Source organism: Pomacea canaliculata, linkage group LG1 (genome assembly GCF_003073045.1).
Source record: "Pomacea canaliculata isolate SZHN2017 linkage group LG1, ASM307304v1, whole genome shotgun sequence".
Classification (NCBI taxonomy): Eukaryota; Metazoa; Mollusca; class Gastropoda; order Architaenioglossa; family Ampullariidae; genus Pomacea; species Pomacea canaliculata.
Window position 1 is genome coordinate 41,842,876 of NC_037590.1, and position 23,538 is coordinate 41,866,413.

Genomic DNA, 23,538 nt, shown 5'->3' on the forward strand with positions numbered 1-23,538 from the left:
TTATTCCAGAAGCATTGTCCAGGAGGTCAACAGACGGCAGCCATCTTCTGGAATGTACAAGATGTACGAAAGCGAGGTCAGAAAACTTCAGCCTCGACAGACACTTTCAGTTTCCATGCTTCTGCACTTTTTCTTCTCTCTTGTCTCTCCAGAAGTCAAGCCTGCTTATAGCCAGAACAAATGAGTTTTGTGTGTTGGGAAAATAGCATTCGCTGTCGTAGATCATGATACCCTTAAAAACTGTCTTCAAACAACAATAGTTTAAAAAAAAACTCAAGGTTGAGATTATCGGGGCAAAGCACGATAAAACCAACTTTAAGACGGATATCATTGGCTGGGGTGAAGGACGTCCATGTCATGGTCCCCCATGGAACTTGGCAGACTCTGTCAGGGGTCAAAGGACAGCAGCAGGTTGGATGAGATTGCCGTGTCCCGTGACCACCTAGCGAGTAGGTAATGTCGGGAATGGCTGAACTCCTACAACACCTCGCTGCTCCAGTGTCCATTGTCTATTAATAGATTGAAATTATATGTTCCTTTTGAAGGACCCGCGGCGCCGGCTTGTAAAGAACGGCTTTCTGTGCTCCGGATTAATAGGAAAGAGAGAGAGAAAGAAAAAACTATTTTCTATTGAATATCTGACGCGGCGGTTTCAGTTCTGAGCATGCCCGACGCCCGCCCTTATGCAGCGTGTTCTTCCGTCAAAGGAGCAGACGACATTAGTATTGAATACCATGCTACCCCGGGTCGACGTACTCCCAGGTGCGCATATGCATGGAGCTGAACGCGCAGGCCCCGCCCTGCCCTCGGCAGACCGCAGAGCTGAGCGTCAACAGAAGCTCGTCAAAGATTTGTCAACATCCAGCAGAGCAAGAGGGGGGAGGGCAGGGGAGGGCAAGGGAGGAAGTGGTGTGACACACATGGTAGCCGACATTTTGGATTTTTACGCCTGAACAACGTGTACTGGCGCGTGAAATTTTTTTCTTTTTGGCGGTTTGTCCCCCCACCTTCTCGCCTCCCCCCTACACACATGTGAAGCCGTCTGCATGACACTTCCATTGTATGCAAACCGCGGTCCTAAATGCGGACGAGAGCTGTCAGGCATCCAATAATGGGCGCTTCCTTCTGAAACCGCAACCTGGTGAATAGCAAGAGTTTCTTTCTTTTTTAAGTTGAATTCTTGGCTACGCAGTGTCTTCCGCCTACATTCCCTCTCTATACATATATTTATCTCTTCTCTCCCTCTCGACGATTCTGTTCACTCAACCGCACTCGGTGACAGGATGATACAACCATGGAAAGTGAGGCTGTAACCCCTACCCTGTCACCTCAAACCCTTCGGTCACCGAGCGACAAGCGACCTTTCAACTTTGCAAGCGTTGATTATGCAAGGTGGCAAGTTTTGCTGTCGAGCCTGCTCCTTGTTACCTGCTTCTTGCCCGCGACAAAGGGACGCTGACAGTGTGTTACCTGTAGCTACCTGGCCAGGTCATCCAACTGAAGACTCGGGTTCCCTTTGCCTACAGGTCACCAGCGCCCTAGAGAACGGCGACATTGACAAAGCGTGCCCGGGTACCTGGGAGGGTAGTTTTACCCGACACTGGGCTACGTCGTCGTGGTGGCTCAGACGGAAAGTAATGATCCTTGTAACCACCCAGGTGCCAGGTCGTGGCAGAAGTGACGCACATATCCTCGGCTTTTTCATGAGCTCTCTGATATAATCGCTGTTCTCGTTGAACGATCTGGGGTCAGAGGACACTGGAGCTAACGCCTTAGTAGTGAGCTAAAACTCTTGTAAAACATGATTACCACAGGACTGCTAGGTGTTCGAATCGAGCCTTCCCACTCCTGAACCATCAACCTGCAGATGTCATCAAAACTTAAAAAAAGGCCAGCAATGTGCAGAGTTTCAAAATCTGTGAATGCTGTTTGCACAAACACTCACACACACCAAAAATGGAGACCGCAAGATCGGCACAAAAAATCTTCATTCTGTTTACCTGCAGTTCGACTGACTGCCACCCTGGACTGGAGGGTCCAGACCCCTTTGCTCTCTTGAACAAAGCAACTCTCGCGCCCGCCAAAAAAAAAAAAAAGGCATCTTTCATCGCCGAGTTACCTTCCCGTCCTCACAGCCGCCGATGGTATCGTCGACGTCGACTTCAAAGTGCGGGGCCGCTGTTGCTGCGCAAAAAATATTTCACGCCCTCGCGTGAAAGGCTGCGATAAGGGGTACGGTAGCTGCCACACAGCCCCTCCGCAAACAATAGCCAGGGGGGTAGAGGTGGGTAGGGGGAGCTGAACTCCCTGTCCCCTCGATCCCGGCCCTTTACACTGTCGTCTGCATCTCCCCCACCTTGGGCGGATAAGCTGACCCCAAGTCTTGTTTTTGTGGAAGCGATCTCGTCACACGCGCCCCAGTTTGAAAAGCGACTTTGCTCAGGCTAACACTCTCTTCTCCTCCTCCTGGCCGTGGTATTAATTACACTTACTCCAAATGCTTTGTATACTTCACTGACAACAGTGCAAAAACGTTTACCAAGTTCTGAGCATTCCCTTGGCTGTAGTTATCTCCCGTGACTGTCGTTGTGAAGCAGAGTTATCCTTAGGTCAAGGTTAAATTTCCCGGTCTTGGGTGAAGTGACTCTGTCTACCTTGTCCTGCTAAGGTTGTATGTAGTAAAAAGAAGGTAAAGCAAGTCCTGGAGCTTGGGATTTCCCTCAGATTCAAAAAATATATCACATGGGACGATATAAAGATGGAGGGAAGATGGAGAGGAAATAGGTCGAATGGAAGAAAAGACGAAGATAGACGAGTGTAAAAGGGAAAGACCCAGTCGGTGAGGAGAAGAAAGACAACAAAATGAAGACAGGTGCAGGATGTATTGTGTACAATGGTACTTACCCTCACAATCAGGCGACCTTTCCTACTGAAGCACAGATATTTCTGAGCGTACTCGCCGTATATCCGAAACATCCCCTGTCCGCCCGGATGGGATTCAAATTTAAGAAGCGCTGAAACATTCGAGAGAAACACGAAAATAAGAGAAACTGAAACATTCGTCAGAGCCTACAAACAAGTCATATGTTTGAATATTGTGGCAACCATGTTTAGACTATCATCTTTCAGGTTTTCATAACAAGAATTGTGTTTGTGAAGCAGGTGAAGCAGGAGGAAGTTGTTTCACTCATGCGCAGAACCACATCCACCAGTACGAGATCACCGAGGTCCTCGGAGTCTGCCAAGTCATTCAGTAAATGCGGGAACAAATGTACCCAGTAAGCATGAGACCCACACGGATATTCATTCATTCACTCATCCGTTAGGAGAGGACAGAAAAGTCGGGGCTGTCTTAAGCTTTACAGAGAAGAAGACGATGGGGATAATAAAGAAGAAGAAAAAAGACGATGATCTCTTTCCTTTATCGTCACCTCCGTCAGCAATCATCTCAGGATGGAATAAAAGTTTCCTCCCGCCAGTCTCTGCACCACTGTCCGCTGTGGACAGGACCGATAACTCGCAGTCTTCTTTGGCCGGAAGGGACCGTCACCCACGTCGCTGGCCCCCGGATGACGTCATTCATCATCATGTCTGACGTCGACTACTACAGGACAGTAGTGGGGGCGGTGATGAGGGTGCGTTCACCTGCGTGTCACATGACCGGAAACAAAGCAAAGGTGCGTGCGGACAGTCAGGACAGTCACCCATCACCCGGCACCTGGACAGGTGTCATCGCTCGTGACATCGGTGTCCTGCTCCCCGGCCCTTGTAAACAGCACAAGCAAAAGGTCCACCTCATCCCTAAGGACTGTCCTAGCAACTTGCTATCATCCCTCTCTGTTAATGTGACACACGGGTGGGATCTCCGGTTTGTCCTCCAGAGTTGTGTTTTGTTGTTGTTTGTTCACTTCCTTGCTTTCGTACACAGATGATTCGCTGAATTTCTCACAAAGTTTCCTTGCAGCTGATAAAAGACGTTTATTTCAGTAAATCTCCAAAGATTAACTTAGAGAAAGGACAGGAAGTACTAATGACAAAGGAGAAAGATTAGCACTGTAACAGGACCGGCCAGTGTCACCTCAGCACTGACAGTGGATACGACAGCTGACATCAGATGTTAAACATCTGAATGCAGCAACACCAGGGGAGGCGACGATTTTTTAATCCTCCATTCGTAAAATGTTTGGTTTATCCCTCAAAGGTGAAAAAGAAAGCTGCCTAAGAATGTTTTCAATCAACACTAACAATGAGAGGAGGCAGATTTTTGTCGCCATGGGGACAAAGAAAATCAAGTTAAGACTATCCTAGCCGAGCTAACCCGTCAAACCACTCTCAACGTCCATCTGGACATCGAGGCCTTACCACTGGGCCAGTTCGGGGTAACAAGAAATCCTGCAGTAATGGGTACATCAGTAAGAGAGATCCAGGTCTTAACAGACATGAAGCAGTCACTATCCCTTTAGTGTGAATGGAGACACGAGGTTTGTCCTCAAGGCGAACACCGACCTCATGGCGTCCCTACAGATGCCGAAGACGCTAAGCGCCGACTTCCCCAAACCTCGAGCCGTCCCTCCTCCCATGTGTGGTTACCGGGTTGCTACCGACGGAGAGCGAGCCAAAGCCATTAATTTTATTACCTGGCTTGAGTCTCACAACCCTTTATCAGAAGGTCATTACAGGTGCAGCTAAGTTCGAAAAGTGTTAGGGAACGTGCTGCCGATGGGGGTACTAGAAATTTGTCAAACGGTCTTCTATTGACATACTTGACTGGCCTGTGGCAGTGGTGACATCAGTGTCACACTTTGCGACACGAGTTCTCACCCTGGCTATTTGCTCCTACTTGCCTGGCGTGTGGCGGCGCTGCTAGTCCTGGTATAGCCTGAGCAACACTAGTCTCGGCTTCCAGTCTAAACAAAGAACGGACGGACGGTAGGAAAAAACAAAAGAAGAGTTTTAACTGGACTTTGCTATATTCCTTTATCCACAACAAAAGCCCTGTACCCTTATTACAAAGGCTCCTGACTATTTTCAGCATGCACTCTTGCAGATTTTTTTTTGTAAATTCGTTGACTAAGCAGCTGCAGGTGCTCTCGCATAATCTCGTGCCGCGGTATATTCTCAGACACTGTCTAGGAAGAAGTCTCATATCTACTAGCTCTTCCTCTTCCTGACAAATGATATCTCCCAGACAGTGGGGTTCTAGTGATAGTGACTTCTTACTTCCAAGGGAAGAAGTCTGTAGCGTCAGGAGTTAGTGGGATGGCGTGAGCTCTAGCGACTCGAGGATACTCACACACTGCAGAGTCTAAGGTAACTGTCGTCAGGAGGACGGTCCAGCGAACATACACAAAACACATTAAATCAAACAGTCGTTGCTCGTCCCTGTGGGAGGGGCAAGAAGTATGGGGCGAATGGGAAGAAAAGGTCGAGAAAAAAGGATGCAGACCGCGAAAAAAGCTCTGTTGTCACTGCCGCAAAGTTGTGAACGGTTAACTAATCTTCCTCAGCTTGCAGGAGAGGTCGCAAACATCATCACTGCGGCCTTCCCAGCGTCTGATGTTCAGTATAAACGATCCTCAGACTGTCTACATGGGGGACACCTTCCTTATTTCTATGCGACCAATGTCCTTGAGGGGCTCAGGTAAGAAGCTATTAAAAATCAGGGGCGCGCTGACACTGACAGGGTTGGAGAAACCGATGCCACGAGCGACCAAAGGCGCGCTGACAGAGAGACACTGCGCCTGATGGCGAGCAACCTTGGGCCTGCCCACGACCCTGCAATGAGGGTGTGAAATCTCCCCAGCGCCTCCCTAACATCAGCGCCAATAAATAAAGACCCGGACTTTTTTATGCAAACCATGAAAAAAATAAACCCAAAATACAGAAGCTGCTCGAGGAGTAAGGAAACTCTGATTGTACTTAGGTACTGTACTGGGTGTCGTTTCATCCACCAGGACACAACTAAATCGTCGGGATGAGCTTGATGGCATCATCAACAGCATCGTTGTCAATGTCGCTCGCTTGTTGGACGGATCCTTTAGACAGATTTTGAAAGGAAGTAATAAAGGACACGGGTGAGGTAGAAGATGAGGAAAGCACGAGGAAACACTGGCGAGAGCAAAGTGGAAGGCAGAGGGAAGGGAGAGCGAGGGTTAGGGACGAAGACATGACCCTAACGCGAGCTCACATGAGTTCGTTGTCATAGAAACGGTCCACAAAGAAGAGGTTTATAGACACGTGGGTGGATGAGTTTGTATGTTTGCACCTCCGTGCGCACGTCTGTGTGTGTGTGGGTGTGATGTCAGAGATATAAAGAGAAACAGTATATTATCTCGAGTACATAATTTTAAAATGTACATAAATTTTCTAGGACCTCGATCACAAACTTTCTGTCGCACAGCTTTGTGTCCTCGTCCCCCCTTGTCCCTCCTTGTCCCCGAGCAGCACTGAGCTCGTCACTCGAAATATGGCGACACCCACACCTGAGTGTATGCACCTATCCTCCAACATACCTCCCCCTCTCTCCCCTGCACCATACCAAGTGACAAAAAGGGGGAGAGCATTCAAATGAAATCCCTATTTTATACGCTTCCTCCCTCTTTGTTTATAGGCAGCAGTTGTGGGTGAAAAAACACAGCAGTCGCCAGATAAGCCAGGTTGTGGAGGGGCAGGTGTTTATCTAGGTCTCTGCGAGTAAGCTCTTCCCTTCGCGCGACAAAATAAAATTTCGGTCAACACACAGACAGCTGGCAGTCCACAGAGTGAGTGGTCAGTCAGCCAACGCCCTGAAACTGAGACTGCCACCCAGGGCTGGCAACTGGGGTACACTTGCTGTTCATCGGGTTTGAAGACACCCGGCCTGATGTGGCAGCCAGCCTCAAACACAATAAATAAGCGGTCATCGTCAGTCGTCAGATCTGATGTCTTCACCTCCTCGTGGTCGCTGTTCATTGGTTGGTTGATTTGATGTAAACTCAAGGCCCCTCTCTTCCCCAGCTAGTAATAATAATAATGTAAGTGTGTATGTACTAAGTCGTAAAGAAAAAAAAACGAGGCTATCAGTGTCCAGAAGCATCGGACCGTCACGAGCAGCCGAGAGAGAGGTTGCCACAGACACGTGCATGATCTCAACTTCCAGAACCCTCGACATGCACATAAATAGTGAAGATGGGTTTGTTCACACTCGCAGGTTGCAACACACACACATCTGAGTTTGTTGTTGTAGGCAGCTGTATGTGTATCTGTGTGTGTGTGTCGTGGCAGGTGAGAGACAGGATGACAACTAAATATACAGACGTGACAAACCGAGCGGCCGCCGACGCTAACAGCCTTGACAACTGTTTTCAACGTGCCAGTGGCTGGACTACGTGGTGGTTAACGTGAGTTGGACACACTTCATCAGCTCAATGTGTCGTGACCCCGCGGTGTGTGACCCCCGGTGAACTGTCGTCCCAGTCCGTCACAACAGCCAGCACTCACACCACCGACAGGTGGGAACCTCGTCTCCGCTACTGTCGCCGACGGTTTGTAAACTCGGTGAGGTGCTGCAGTGCAATCATAAACAAACCAGCAATGGCGACCAGGGGTGACGTATGCAGGCTGGCAGGTGAGGGGCACGTCACATCCCACAGACTTGTTTGACCAACGTTGGTCGGGTCAGCGTCACGGTTGACCTTTGACTGGGACTTTGCACATCACCTGAACCAAGAACCTATCAGCATGGTGAACTTCGTGTTTCCAGAACACAATGTTGACTGTGCAAGTTCTCTCAGTGCCGCCTGTCTCAGAATACCAGTCTCAGCCTCTAAGGACCAGTGTGTGACAGTCCTAAACAGACAGACGACGGAGGTTGTCGCAATTTTGAGGCGAGGGGACAGTGAGGGAGATAAATAATATGTTTTGACGTTTGAAATAAAGAAAACAAGGGAAAATGTGATTTACCCTCGTACTTTCGACAACTCGTAGTCTCGATAGCGTAGCCTCGCAACCCACGTGCACCCCGCGCCCACCCGCTAGTGTAGGAGATAGGCGGAGGGGATTAGGGGCAGCTGTAGGGGACAAGGTGGCAAACGACATTTACTTGTGGCACTAATGCCAACCGTCACTGCAGTATTTTGCCACGCGACCTCACCTTATCGAGGGCCTTCCACCCAACCCTTCACATTCCCCTTCCCTTTCACAATGCTCGTGTTCACTGCGCTCTAAATTATCACCTTTCACCCTCGCCTCTCATTCACCAAGACTTCCATCCATTCCGTAGCCTGGATGGTGGGCACCACCAGGAGGACAGACCAATGTCACACCCACCCCGACCTGCGTGTACACCTAGTGCGGACTCTAAGACCAGCACCAGCAGGTTACATGCCAGTAGCGAGGTATGTGGTGTACATCTGTACTGGGGTGTCTACCCGTGTACTGTGGCGCTAACAGGCTGCGATCATCAAAGGTCACGTGCCGACTATTGTCGATCAGCCTACGTAGCGTCGTAACGCATGGCTGAGTTCCGTGTGCATGCCGGGGGGTGTGTGTGGAGGTGAGGGAGGGGAGGACTTGCTCCACGAGTTCCAAGCCGGTTGTTGGCAAAGTTCTCTCGACAAGCTTCGTTCTGTGTACCTCAGTCTTGTTGTGACGTTTCGGCAACGGACCGGCGAAAGCTACCCAGGCCTGGTGGACCACCCGATGTTTTGCCGGGTGTCCCAGTGGTCAAGCGTCAGAGAGACAACTCTTGTTTGCAGTCGTGACGAAAGCGCATCACTAGCCCAGGTTACATCCGGTGCGACGTCAGCAGCCAACCTCAGTGTTCTGAGAGTTGACGTAAGAGAGGGCCGTAACCACTAGTCTGAGGTGAGAGAAAAGTGTGACGTAACAAAGAGAAAGATGTGACGTAGCAGCTTACCATAGTCACTGTTCTTCAAGCCTTTGGCATCCACGGCCCTTTTCTTGTCGCCCAGCTTCATCTGCACGTACTTATCGCTACATCGCGACAACAGGCGGTAGGTGCGCACAAACGGAGTCCCTCCCGTCAAGGATCTGAATTGCTCGGACAGATTCCCCAGGTTGGCTGGTGAACCATTGACCTGTGAGATAAAACAAAGCACACTCCGTCATAAACCACAAGACTCTCACACCTATCAGGTGAATTCAAACAATCACAAGCTGATGTCGCCTGTAGAAGCAAGTCAGTCAAACAGTTTAGTGTCTTCTTCTTGTTCCTCTAGTCAACAACAGACAAAGCTTCGTGTACACAACTTTATTTTTAATGCGGAAAGCAACTTGTGTCCCCAGTGGTGTGTCGAAATCGCGTGTAGTAAACGAGGTGCACCTCTATAAACCCACTTTACCCTTATGAACCCTGACAACTCCACTCGTCCAGGGGCAGAAGTTGGTGCCTGCCGAAGCTAAACCACGAGACGAAAACAAAACAAAAACAAACACCCCGCCAGCCACCCAAACCATCAAGTTTTAAACATGCCATAACCATAAAGCAATGAAAGCGAAACAAGGCGACTGTTATTAAGGGACAGCCAAGGTAGACCCTCATGGTCAGTGTCCTTCAGGGGCCAGCGGAAACGAGGCCAAGTGTAACCAGGTGTCGCGCCTCCATTTCGCTCCATTAACTTCTTCACGCACCACAAACGGCTGGATTTTACACCTCAGTGGCGCTCCACTTTATTGCACGCAAGTAAAACATGATTTATTGGAAAATATACACATTTTCACTTGGTAGGCACTAAAGAGGTCTTAAGACTAATATCTCCTTCCTTTGCCCCGCCATTGCTCGGGACTTAAAACAAATCTGAGGCTTCGCTCGGTCCCCAGATGTAGGTTTTATCAAAAGACGGGATTATCGTTTCATTGCACCCTGCGTGTTAAGGTATGCTTTTATCAGGTGGGAAAAAAAACCGCAAAAGGAATTCTTATGCAATTTTCTGCAATGTATAGGAATTGTAAAATGTGCTTAACCCTCCGGCGATCACGAGCTCCTCCCTGTCCCACCTGTCCCCTACAACCCTCCTTTACAGTCACAGGACATCGTTAGTCGTGTCCCGCGCACTCACAACTCCCTTTGGGGAAAGTCCCTCATTGTCAACAACATTTTCTGTCAAGGCTTGGCGACACACCCTTGGTGTTCAAGCCTCCAGAGCAGTGAAATGTGGACAATAACCGCCACAGTCTCGGTTTGCAGTGTGGCTGGCTGTACCCAAACCTAATGACGTGCATTAAACTGTTCACAAGGCCTCCTTTGGCCCCAACATTTCAAAGCAGCTGTCTTCATTGCGTTGGTGGAAATCTCTTGTGGCCCCCTCCCAACCTTTCGCTTCTCTGTCGACGATAAGCCACCGACCCCTTCCATACCTAAGCCAGACGTGCGCTTTGGAGCTTGATTTATTGTACCCCGGGTGGAAGAGGGGAGTCTAGCTGTCGTGCGGAGCAAAGAATGGGCCAGGGACTGTGTTTGAAAAGACGGAAATTACTTCCTGTGCGCCACAGGCTTCTTAGCAGCCAGAGTGTGCATAGAAAAGAAGTCACGTGACAACTCCGTAATGGCTGATAGTAGAGAGAGAGCACGACAAGCAAAACAGTTGTTAAATAAATCACTAAGCTCGTGAAAAGAGGCTGAAGGGACAAATAACTACAGACTGTGTGTTTGTGTAAGTGTGTGAGTGTGTGTCCGTGTGTGTGGAGGGAGGGAGGAGATAAAGTAATCAAAGGGGGGGGGGTGGCTTCTGTTAGCAGGACGTCAGTTCATGTGGTTGTCCACCTGTCCGCTTCAATCATCAAGTGTGTGTGTGTGGGCGGAGGATTGTGTTTTGCGCCGAGCCAGCAACATGAGGGCAAAGCAGAAGCTCAGGCAGGTCAGAAGGCAGGCAACGATAAGCAGGCAGGTGAAAACGCAGGTGAGAATGCAGGTAAAGTACGCAGGTGGGAGGCTCGACGCGTTGCTCCGCTAAACTTTACAGTCATTGCAACTGAAACGTGACTCGTACAACCGAGCGGCCAAGCGTGGAGATGACAGAGAGACTCAGGTAGACCAATCTCACGGTTTAAGTCGATGATGTTATCAATGTTATCATTTGGGCTGTACCCCTCTCTTCTCCCTCCACGTGTGTGTGTTAGTGAGAGGAGGAGGAACAGATGGTATGTGTGCAACTCCCCCGCATCTACCGTCTACCATCTCTTCGTTTGATGTTTGCCGTTTAACCCTCGTTATTAATACATGTTCCCTATTGTAGAGCTCAGCGAAGAATTATTAAAGGTGTGTCAACAATAGAAGTGTAACTTGCCTCACGTTCCTGTGTTAATTAACTATCAGACCTTTCTTCATTGAATTTTCTTTCTTTGTATATTCATTAAAAAAGCGCGCACACACTCTGCTGACTTCAAGCGCTGCCCCAAGGGTAGCCTAGTCGGGTGTCCAGACCTCGGTGTCATCAGTGCAGTGTCTAGTGGTGTTTCGGGTCTCCGGGCAAAGACGTGCAGGGGGCTGTACTCTGCTGACAGGGGAGGATAACCCACAAGGTACTTCCGGTGTGACTGTGTCTCGAGGGACACAACACAGCCACGGCTCTCACGACCACAAAGGGATCTAACCCTTCACAGTGATGGATGATCCCCCCGCCGTACACTGACGAGTGTTTGTTGTGTGTGGAGGGGGAGATGGAGGGGAAGAGGGAGCGGCCATGCGAAAAGGTAAAAAGTGCGCCAGCAGCTGAGAATACCTGGAGCAACCTTCAACCTGACCAGCAAAAATGAAAAAAAAAAATAAATAAAAAGAGAGAGAGAACAATTATCTTTCCGGAAGTGGGGTGATTATCGAATCTCGTTGTCAAGACCCAAATAGAGTTAATGAACCTGACACTGATGATGAGAAGAGACATGCGTTACACATCTCGCACCACACTAGCCCTCGCTATAAAACCCAAACCCTCCCAATCCACTTTCTGACACACCACCACCACCACGACCACAATCACCCTCACCACCACCACCCTCACCACCACCACCACCAAAAGTTGTAGATTGTGGGCGAAAGTAACGTTGTGCGAGCGTTTGTTTTTGGTGTGTGTAAAGTACGTGTGGCTGGAAGCCCTCGCCTTGTTCGCCGAGGCCATGTTTGGCACGCAAAGCGCGAGCTTGTCCCCGTGGTGCGAGGATGCCAGCGACTGGGAGGCGGAGATCAAACAGTGACCTAGGCCAGTGGACGAGGTAGCCAGACCCCGGATGTTACATCGCACCGAGCTGGTCACGCACTCACCTGGCCCGACCGGCGGTTACGTCACTGAGCAGGTAGCGGGCGCGTGCGCACACACGTACCACGGATTTAATGGCAGTTGATGAAAACACTCGACAGTCGTTGGTGGCATCTTCAAACACAGGCATCAAAGGAAGGGAGACAAGATAAAAATCATCTGCTAAAAAAAATTCGGATAAAAGGTCGTAACAGATGAAATTTCTTCTTAAAAAAAAAAAAAAACAACCCTAAAGGTTTGTGCTTGCGATTCCAACCTGGGCATGAGGACGGGGGACCCGTACGTGCTATTTATGGAAGTCATACGGAGTGAGTCTACGCACTGATGTTTGCAGTCAAAGGGCTCAACTCCTAAAATCTGCTTTACCTGGCAGGTGACAGCTCCTCGTCTCAAGCACATATAATTTGGACTTCAACACGGGTGGGGGTGGTTTAAAAGGCTCCCCCTGCTCCCTCCCCGCACATAACATCGCCATGAGCTGTCGGGCAGCTTTGCAAAAGGCGACATCACCTTTAGACGAGGACTTAATGATGATCCTTTAAAGGTAAGTATAGAAGTGGGTACAAAGCAAACCATATGCGAGGGCTCTACCAGGCAATTAGCTTAACCCTTTCTCCACTCCTCGTCTGTTTCCAGTCACCTGCCAGCCCTGCTCAGTCCCCTGTAAGCAAGAGGGTCCCCGCCCAGAGGCGGTGACAGAAGTTTACAATAACTATTGAGATGTGCAAATGTAGGCTGGAAAATACAGAACTCTTGAACAAGTTGGGTGAAGGAGCACATCGCAGAATGTTGATGAGCGTCTCTCCTGACATGCGAGGGCGGAGTGTTAATATGGCTACCCAGGGGACAGCACTCAACATGTGAGTTGCTGAGCCACTCACTGGCCACTTCACAGACAAGTTTCATCTGCCGAGTTCAACAACCACAGATTGCGATATCGCCCTGTGGGCTGTAACAGAAAAGTGCTTCCGCACAGCGGTGATTTCGCGACACCTTCACGAGACCGCGGACAGCAAGTCGCTACCCGGCTACCTGCTCCCTTGGAGTCAGCCAGTCGAGTGTCGGAGATACCCCGTGCAAACATCAAAGTGCGACCCGCTAAGGTGTTTACTTCCCATTAAGGGTGTGCACCCCTGGGCGGTCAAACAAGTCCTAGGTTGGGGGGAAAGGCTGAGGAAAATGTTACCGGTGCTAAGCGAGCTACCCAGGGTAGCCGCCAGACAAGAGGTCGTCAGTCACCGCTCGAGGTTAACAAGCGACTGAGGTCAGAGACCCTGTGTGGAGGTGTAGCCGTGTGTCGCCATCGCCAGGCTGTTAACCACAGGCTCTTGTGCCACAAACCACAGGTCAACGGTTCGGTCAGTACTTGACCCGACAGGCCGCTGCGACTACAGCTTTTACGACATTCAAACATCGGGTATGCTTTACGACAGTGCACGTGGCGACAAACCACTGCACACCACACTTCATGACAAACTTGCAGTAAGACCTCGGTGGAGGTGGTGACAGATGACTGCGGCTGTTAGCGGGTCCTGTAGGTGCCCCCCGTCAGCAGCCCCACACACGGTCCTCAAGGCCGACGACAGTCGAGACAAACAAAGGTGCAGCTGCTGGCAGCTGTGATGTACCTCAGTCCTCGTGTTGCTGCAGCTGTCCGGTAAGAGGAGCGGACATTCTCATTGTCTCGTTGTTTGAGCGTCTCCCTTGACCGGACATCTTGAATGACCGTTAGTAAGGCATGTACCTGCTTCTTTCACTCATTTTAATTTGTACATCCAGAGAAACTGAAAGAGTTTACTGCTCCTGTCAGCTGCAAAACAGTCACGGAATCCGGGTGGCTTACGTGAAGTCCGTGAATTTAATTAGACGGATGGATGTGAATGCAGACAGACACTGGCCAGAAACTAAAGCAAGAATACAGGAACATCAACTCCTGGTCTCAAAGAACGTATAAAATAATAAATTAAGAGCAGGACACAAGAACCGAGAGGCCAACCACCCACACGATACCCTGAGGGCAAGATCTGTAACCACTTCGTGACAGCCCCGTACCCAGCCTGCTGGCTCAGCTTTCTCGCTTGACAGGCGGAGGGTTGATTAATTGATGGCCGAGTGCAAAGACACTCGATTAATTACCCGACTTCGATTTCTACAAGCAAAAGCACGGAGTACCCAGGAATGCACGTCCCACTTCTCGGCTCTGTTTGGTGCTTATTATACATTTAAGCGTGTAACGGATCCACCCGGCTGAGTGGGTCAACCGAGAATTCTTGCTATCCAGCAGTAAGACGTGTGCTCCAGTCGAGCAGGTCTTGTGGAAGGACCTGTACAAGACTTTGGTAGAGATGCGACAGGTCGTCGGGTCGGACACCCTCTGTGGCTTTCAGGTGAGAGATAACTTGCCGTCACAGGTAGACAGCGAGGTCAGTGATAGCATCTCTCAAGCCCTCTTTATTGAGATCATTAAAACTGTGGGGGTGCACACAGGTCAACGGCAGGCCCCAGAAAGAAGCACTTGAGAATATGGAAATAGGCTTTACATTTCTCAAACGGGTTGTTTAGCCCCGTCCTAGGTCACCGCTGCGACCCCCTAAACCTTTTCCAACGGCACAGAAAGAAGAGGGACAAGCGGATTCCTTAGTCTCATGCGCCGAGATTTCCCTTTACTGCCAAGCGAAATTAGCATGAGAATAAAAGAGTTCCACCGGGTAGATGACAGGCCACAGAGCGGGCGGACTTTAAAAACACGCCGGCCTGAGAGAGAGAGAAAGAGAGAGAAGACAGAGAGTTGAAGAGGAAGACTAACGCCTGTCGCTGACACTACATCGACATTAGAGGCGAGGGTCTTGCGCACACCCATCATAACAGAGAATAAGATGTGGAAACGAAGACAAAAGGGCGGATAATTTTGGCGCGAATTTGATATGGGGAGATAACTATTACTGTGCGATAACGAGACACCCGTCTACTAGTACCCGGCGTCACTCGAGTCTTTTTTTTGGTTTGAGCCTCGAGCGGAGCCGACCACCAGATTGCAATTAAACGCCGGGCGTCAGTAAACGGTCCACCTCCTTGCCACACCCCTTCCCACCCACACTCCACCCCAGTCACTGCAGGGAATGACATGATGTGACGATGTCGGGTGGCTGCCTTCAGTTGTGTCCACGTTTATAGCTGGGCGTGACAAGCATCGCTGATCACATGGTAAGTCTCATCTGACCACCATCACCATCACCATCATCACCAACCACCTCCACGTGCCATAATGTGTCTGGCATCTGCATCAAAAGTTATAGCCACCTTATCCGTCATGATGTCAGCTCGATACTGTCGAGGCATTTGAAGCGGAAGTGACGTACTATAGACACAAGAAGGACCTGCAGTGTGTAGCGCAGCAAACGCCCCCCAATCAACAAGCTGTCTGGAATGGGTACTGGACTCCTTAGAGGGTTGGGGAAGATAAGGCACGGAGGGAGAGATGGGCACCGCCCTCTCGTACAGCTGACCCCCGAGAACAATGAGGTCATTAACACCTCAACGACCACGACTTGAAAATGGAACGACCTTTACCTTAGAGAGTGGCGCCCTAATGGGACAGGCATCAGTTAAAAAAACAACAACAAACAAGACAAAGCTGTATACAAAAGTAGTTTAGCGCCTGTTTCCATGACAGCTTTATGTCACTGTGCAATGCAATATTAATATTCATGTTCCCACAAACATGTTGGACTTGTCACCTGGCAGTAGCTCGGTTCACACTACCTGATGTCTGGGTACACACCTACTGTACACTGACACAAACAATCTCCACGTCACTGTCAACCACTCACAGTCGAGACAAATTAAGGAGGGCCAGTGGTTGCTCCCTGTCATACCATCAAGACATGGATGCTTTGATACCTGGCGGATGATTTGTAGACCCCGTGACTGGGTCCTGTGGTCTCTGTGTGCCTTCAGTCTGAGGAGCAGCAACTTTCCTTTGTGCCCGCCTATGGGAGGGTCGTTGGTCTGCTGATAAAAGAGATGGCGCGGGGTGGCAGAGCGACTGTGAAGGTATGCGAAACACTCCAGCAACGACAAGTACACCCCCATGACCACTTCAAGCCTCGCTGGTCAAAATGGAGCGACTGAAGAAGCTATTGTTGTCTGCTTCGGCAGCCATCAAGCCCCGAGCTTTCACATGAAAAGGACCCACCCTGGGGCCCGCTCACTCGCGCTCTTACACTTGCACCATAAACGAGACGGGACTATCGCCAGCTACCCGTCTACGACTATCGCCAGCTACCCGTCTAGGACTATCGGGTACGCGTCAACACGCAGATCGCCTTGCGCCTCCGGGAGGGAATTGTGTCACGGTGTTTCGGACCTCTGTGTCATCAGCGACACCCGCTTGTGGCGGCCACCTCTCGGCGAGTGCGAGTAGGCGGAGAAATTCTACCCCGAGACTGCACGAGACCCTACGGAACTGTACGAGATTCGACAATCTGAACATAACCTCTGGGATCCGACCGTCGTAAAGATTACTAAATTCTGTCAGTGTTTTTTTTCTTTTGTGTCCATAATCTTTGTTTCAAACCAGTTAAAAAGTTTCACTGATGCTCGGGTATGAAAACTAGTCATTCATCAACTGGGGTGGAAGAAATAGGTTATCTCCCCGCTGTACGTAACTCATTCATCTGTTCGCCAGGTCTACACGATTCCTGAAGTACTTTCACGGTGCTAAGCCAATACTCAGGACTTTGAAAATCAAATTTGGACAAGGAGGAGAACGTGCTACCACACCTACCCACCATCTTAGCCGAGTTTTCTCGAAATCTCCTTGTCTCCATGTTACTTCCGAGGTAACGGAAGGTGTGTCTCTGTGGTCTGTGGTCTGTGTGGTGCCAGGCGTGTCTTGAACAACGGCCACACCGTTTGATCATACCGCGAGGTTGACTCCGCGACCCGGCGCATGTCCAGATGAACAGAAGTACGTGTGGTCACTGGCTAAGTCTGACCCTTGAACTATTGTCCCCTCCTGTTCAAACACCTTGGGAGGCTCCTCGGCAAAGAGGGACGTCGCCTTCAGGCTCTGGCGTTTGCTCGCCCCCCAGGGCAGGTCCGAAGAACTAACAGGAGGATAATTAATCAAACGATGGTCAAACAAACAAAGGCAGGCTGGGTTATTTGCCGGGTCTCGTGACCAGACCGCATTCTCCAGGTCCGGGTGGTCCGGCACTTGTGATCTCCACTCCTCCACTGGTGAAGGTGGAGGTTCGTGTCAGCCACCTACACAACTGTCACCAGCTGCGTCTTCTCTTGCTTCATTTGTAATTCTTATTTGTCCAAAAATAACATAAATTACTTTTACACCTAGAAAAGACTTGTGTGCCTGGATGTTTATATTTTCCTTGACAGCAACTATAAAAGTTCTAGTTTATAAAAATAATGGGGTGACCTACGGGTTAAGTTGTGGAGACTTTAAAAATCTGGACTACGCCATTAACGAGCAAGTGTCCTTGCCAATGTTCACTGCACAATCGGATTTTATCTCTGTTCCACCTGGGGTGGATGTTGGAGATCACCACCCTAAAGTTTTGTCTCACACAAAAGGTGTCACCTGGTCCACCTGTCTCCTAGTCAGCTTTCTGACATACCTGCAGCCTACCCACGTGACTCCTTTCGACTCAATAGGCAGCAAAGGATTTTTATTAGAAATAAAAGCGGCAGCAGTCGTGTCCGGGGGGCTCGCTCCTCCACAACTAGTTTCCTGCTGTACCGTGTAACAGTTACATTATGCCGACAAAACGGAAAGGTGGCGCTGCGTGTCTCGTTACCTGAGTGTACAGGTGAGGAGAGACCTGCTCTGAGACTGGTGTGACCCAGTTCTGTCTCCTGTGCTTGTAGATAACATCTACAGTGTCGCCTTGCTTTATGAAGCTCGCATAATGAATGGCCTCCCTGGGGACAAGAGACGCGCACAGCGATGACGACGGGCGACAGGTTGGATGTTAGTCACAAGGCGAGGGCCGGCCACAAACACGGGGGTAGCTTGTTCTCACCCACTGATGAAGGTCAGGTAGGTGTGGTCACACCTGTCCCGAAACAACATTTTCTCTGGAATCTACCGTACAGCCACCCTTGTATTAACTATACACGTAGTTTGAATATTTGCTGCCAATTCAATAACATTCCTTTTCCGAAGAAAAAAAAAATTACAAAAGATGGAGAGACAATTATGGACAACAGCACCTACTCCACACAGGCACACCTTCCCAGGTGTCTTGCCTCCAGTGTACACGTGTCTTGCCTCCAGTGTACACGTGTCTTGCCTTAGTTACAATTTGGCATGAGAGGGCATGACCAACTAACTACCTGACTGTCACATTGCTTATGCAATCTGTTGTATACTCGCACTGCCCAAACATGTAAACAAGTTCGTGGTAAAGATTTAAGAAGGTGTAAAGTACGTTGGTGTTCGTCACGCATGGGCGCACAATGGTAATAAACAAACCACACACACGGCGAGAGTAAACATTTATCAAACCTCTTGTTACCAGAAACGTGAAGTGTAATCCAGCAACCCACCCACTTCTAATTAATGTACTCGTCCATTCCTTTAATTATAAAATGTTTATTACTCTTGTTTAGGTAAAGTTGCGACTATTAAAATTTTTGTCTTTTTTTTTTTGTCCCCGTCGTCCGCTGCTGAACACTTGGCGCCGCATTCCACACTCCAGTGAACCTGTGATAGAAGGGGCGGCGGGCTGTAACAGCAACATTAACTTCACTCAGTCGCCAAGCATGCCGAGGTCAAGCATGCCGGGGTCAAGCTATGAAACTGATGAGCCGTGCCGAGTGTGTGACGATGGTCACGCCATGCAGTTCGAGTTTCGCCAGTCTCGCTGTCAGTGGAGAAACAAGATGTCTGCCTGCATGGCCTCCTCCGTCTTGTTTGACAGTTCGCCACAGCACAGCGATGTCGTGGTTATGTTGTGTGTTTGACAGTCCGATCACACAACCCAACGACTTTAGTTCGTTCACCAGGGAGGAGACATGCGCCAGTGTCACGGGGTTGCTGCTTCCTCAAGCTGTTGGCGAGATTGTCACGTGACGATACCCGATGATCTCAGTGTGATCGCTAGTCCAGTCTTGCTGGATTCCGACTGTGATACGGACCTGACCTTTTCCGGAGGACTAGATTAGCATCACTCTATTACACAAGCACTCAACTATTGAAGAGACAAGTTGTAATGAAGCTGAAACATTGGTGCTACGCAGTCCGAACATCAAGCGACGGTCGCGGTCCACTTGATTTTGCGTCGTGACCCATCGGTGGAAACGAACTCCTGGCCTTTGACAAGTCAGCGCTGACAGGGAATGACTGAAAGTTTAATCTCTTCACGGCCACCATGCAAAACGCAAGGAACCTCAGTGTTTGAACTTGTCGTGACCACAACTGGATGATCACGTGACACAGAGTGACGTAGAGTGGCCAACACTTTACCTGTTGACGTCATCGATTGTCCGCTAACTATTGGTCAGTCAGCAGGTGTGATAAGGTAAACAACAGTGTCAGTGGCTGTCAGCAACATTCACCAAAAGAAAATAAAATTCCTGCCCGAAGTCTAAGGTTGACAAAATATGCAAAACAAGGATTTTAACGATTGAAAGATTGTAAAAGTGATTCTAGCATTGAAAGGGAGAGAAAATTAAACTACGAGACAAAACCATCGATATATGTAATGATAACACAGAAGAGAAGACAAACGAGTTGATACAGATTGCTGAGTACTACTCACCGTATGAATGCTAAGATACCCAAGCAGCAATGTAAGCAGCAGAGTCAACAACCTGCAACGACACAAAAAACACAGTGTCAACGACCCGCGGATATAAAGTAGATGAGACTGAAACAAAAATTATTTATTCCCAATCAGTAAATCAATAATCAGTAAAGACAAAGTGCATTGCCGTATCCCTCCCCGATACTTTAAAATTGTTTCCAGTCTGTCATCAGCCGAAACTGACAGACAAGGGGTTAATTGTCAGTTAACATCGCAATAACTAAATACACCGTACAGCAGTCTTGGAACACAGAGCATCGTCTCTCGCTGGCAAGTATCTCACAGCACGGCGCGTGCGCGAGGCTTGGCACGTGACCAATGCACGTGCATCAAGGTAAGCAGACGGAAGGTGTGAATGGCGCTCACCCACAAACACACCCACGCACGTACGTACGCGTACACCAACACTTGTCCATTAAAATTATAGGGCAATACAAAGGAGGGAGAGCTCTGGGCCCCAGAGTACATACTGATCTCACATCGTCTGCTCGGCCGCTACATTGGGAGGAGTGATGGAGGGGTGGGGGTGAATATGAGAGAGAGAGAGTAAGACGAGAGAGAGACAGAGACAGGAGTGAGAGAGACAGAGACAAGAGTGAGCGAGACCCACAATTTAAATCAAACAAAGATCACTCCGGAATTAAGTGTTTAGTAGACACGTCGGCCTCTCCAGTTCCCGATGGGGGATACACTGGGGGTGAGTACACTGGGGGTGAGTACACTGGGGGTGGCGCTGCTCCAGGGTCTGTGAGTACGGCGGTGATGAGCGGTGCTCAGCGGTCTGCAGGACAACGAATCTCTATTCGCATTTCTTCGTTCCGTTTCATAAACCCAACAACTTGAGCTCCCCTCCCCCATCGTATGCCTCCTATCTTCCACCTTTCCACCCCTCCCCCAATGTCTCCTCTAGCCCGCCCTTTGTGTCAGAGGAAAAGTATGCGGCGCATGGGGAGTACAGGTAGACAGAGGTCAGTACAGGTATGCTGCATTGCATGATCAGCCATGTGGCTGGGGGCAATCGACCGTGTGGCTGTGCCTCCACCCCAGACAAAGCTCCCCCGACATCCCCACCTCCTCCCCTCTACTTCTGTTGTCTTGACCCCCTCACACACTCAGTGTTGCCCCAAAGATAAGAACCACCGAGAATCGACCCCCACACATCGGTCATTAGACAAAGGCAGAGGGATGCTGGGGATCCAAGACTTTCTGTCCCCGTTGTTCTCAAAAACCTTTCAACTCTTTGACCGTTAGGACAGACTGTTCCCGTGTCCAGAGGAAGGAAGCGAGCCTCGTACACACTTACAAACATGTAAGATGTGCCTCTAGACACACACATGAACCAACACACGTGTGTCGGACATTACACCGCCACAGACACTCAACATCACAGGTAAATATATGAGGTTGTCTTTTCACGAAAAATCGTAGTTTACAGCCAAAGTGATTGAATATTATTATTTAGAAAGAAGTTATAATATCACGACAGTGGAATGCACAGCCAGCTTTTGTTACACAAGAAAAGACAAACAAGACTGACAGCAAAAACAAAAACAACAACAAGGTGGAAGGTATGCGCATTGCGTGCACTTTGCGAGTGAAGACCCGACCTGGGTGTGAGCACAAAATACAACACCAATAAAAGCTGAGCCCGTTAGAAACCTGCAGGTCAAAGGTTGTCCCACCACGCGTCCCGCTCCTTAAATAACAGGCAGGCTATTTTTAGATCGGACTTTTTTACAACTGAAATTCTATGCAAGCTTGGAAAACATGTTTCTTGGGAAAGGGTCTTTGTTAGAAATGTGAAATGATTGGAAGGTTGTGTGAGATGTTTATGTGTGTGTGTGGAGATGTGAGGAGAGATGTTGTGTGTGAGACGTTTTATGTGAGATGTTGTGCGTGTGAGATGTTTTATGAGATTATCTCAAAGCGTTGTGTATGTCAGTGTGAATGTTAGTGTGTACACCTGTGTGATGACGTAGCAAGGTGGACATATTTACAATGCTACAGCTACACTCATGTTGACTTGTACAGCTACAACTGTAACCCAGTGTAATGCTCCGATATATATATCACGTGACAGGAAGCCGAATACTTTGATCTTCCCCGCTGCCCTCCCCTATCTACACACGTGTGTGATGCACGGACGAACACGCATCGACGGATCAAGACAGCAGACAAGAGGATGAAGAGAGACCACGTGACTGTGACAGGGGGACAGTGCATGAAAACATTGTTGACATCAATGTATCCCTAATGTAAACTGGATATCAACCGTCCAGGACGTAAACAACTGGACTTGATGACGACTTCTACAAACTTTGACTTCCTGTGTCATGTCGAGCAATCCTGCTGACCCCGCACGTGATGAATGAATCAAATAAAACCGGAAGTGTTCATCGTAGAACTTAACATCGCGCGGCATGTAGCTGTCGGAATCCCGTTCGACTCCCGGCTCAGCGTCCGGTGGTTTTTCTAATTTGATCCCCCTCCCCTCGTGCTAACGGCACCCGTCACGTGGCAGGCGCCCCCGTAATAAACACAATCTTCATCCCACGTGTTTATTGCCGCCGTCACAGGTGCACAGGGAGCAACAATTGGTTCCGGGTTCGTCAGCACCTGGCACATGCGCAGTCGTCAGCAATGGCGCTGCCGTCAGTTGTGACCTACAGGTGACGTAACAACTGATGCTGGCGCCATCGTGACGTTACCGTCAAGCGGCGCATGCGCGGACCGTCTGGCGCCGAGGCGAGGCGACTGACGCGCGCTGTTTATCGGTCGATTGCTTTGTCTGACGGCGATCATGGCGGCGATAGAGCACGAGTGTCGAGATTGTGATTAGCTCGACTGTCGTCCGTGATCAACTTATTAATGAACTCGTCGCGAGGCGATAAGACAACCATCGCATGTCACACAGAAGGGGAGACAACTCGCGATGCTTCGAGCCAAGGCGCGGCCATGTCACGTGGACGTTTTGAACGCCGCTGGCCGTTGTTAGGTCAACGGGCAACAACACCGGCCACAGACGACAGACAACACCAAGGCTCACACAGCGGAACCACCACCACAACCTCACAACCTCACCTGACGCCGAGGCGGAAGGGTGGCCTGGCTGTGGAGGGGAAGATGGAGGGAGGGAGTGAAGAGTTAAGTTGTTTACCTCGCAACCCAAGACACGGGGAAGATGGAGTTAGCAAACATGCATAGGGCACATCAAACAAACCCCGATTTCACGAAATCGAGGCTGTATTCGCGACCAAGCTAGCCTTATTAGCATGCGAGTATGTGCGTGCAGACACAATCTGTCCTTCTGACAATCAGACAAAATTCCTTTGTATGTAACCCACTGCTTTTACTTTGTCCAGCTAGTTATAAACATTTGTTTTCTTTCTCTAAAAGTCATTTCTGAAAACGAATTTGTTGAGCATATAATTATTTTTCTCAAATTCGTACTTTGCAGGGAC

General features: G+C 49.5%; 1 protein-coding gene across 2 annotated transcripts in view; it reads right to left on the bottom strand.

Moving 5' to 3' along the window:
* Positions 1 to 23,538, bottom strand: part of LOC112565547 (fibroblast growth factor 18-like) — a 43,957-nt gene that overhangs the window by 11,907 nt on the left and 8,512 nt on the right. For both annotated transcript variants that reach the window (XM_025241053.1, XM_025241043.1), the window contains exons 2-4: positions 20,033 to 20,084; positions 8,897 to 9,077; positions 2,905 to 3,014 (exon numbers count right to left, since the gene is read on the bottom strand). In XM_025241053.1, the coding sequence (XP_025096838.1) occupies positions 2,905 to 3,014; positions 8,897 to 9,077; positions 20,033 to 20,084 (343 nt within the window). The remainder of the gene's footprint in view (positions 1 to 2,904; positions 3,015 to 8,896; positions 9,078 to 20,032; positions 20,085 to 23,538) is intronic.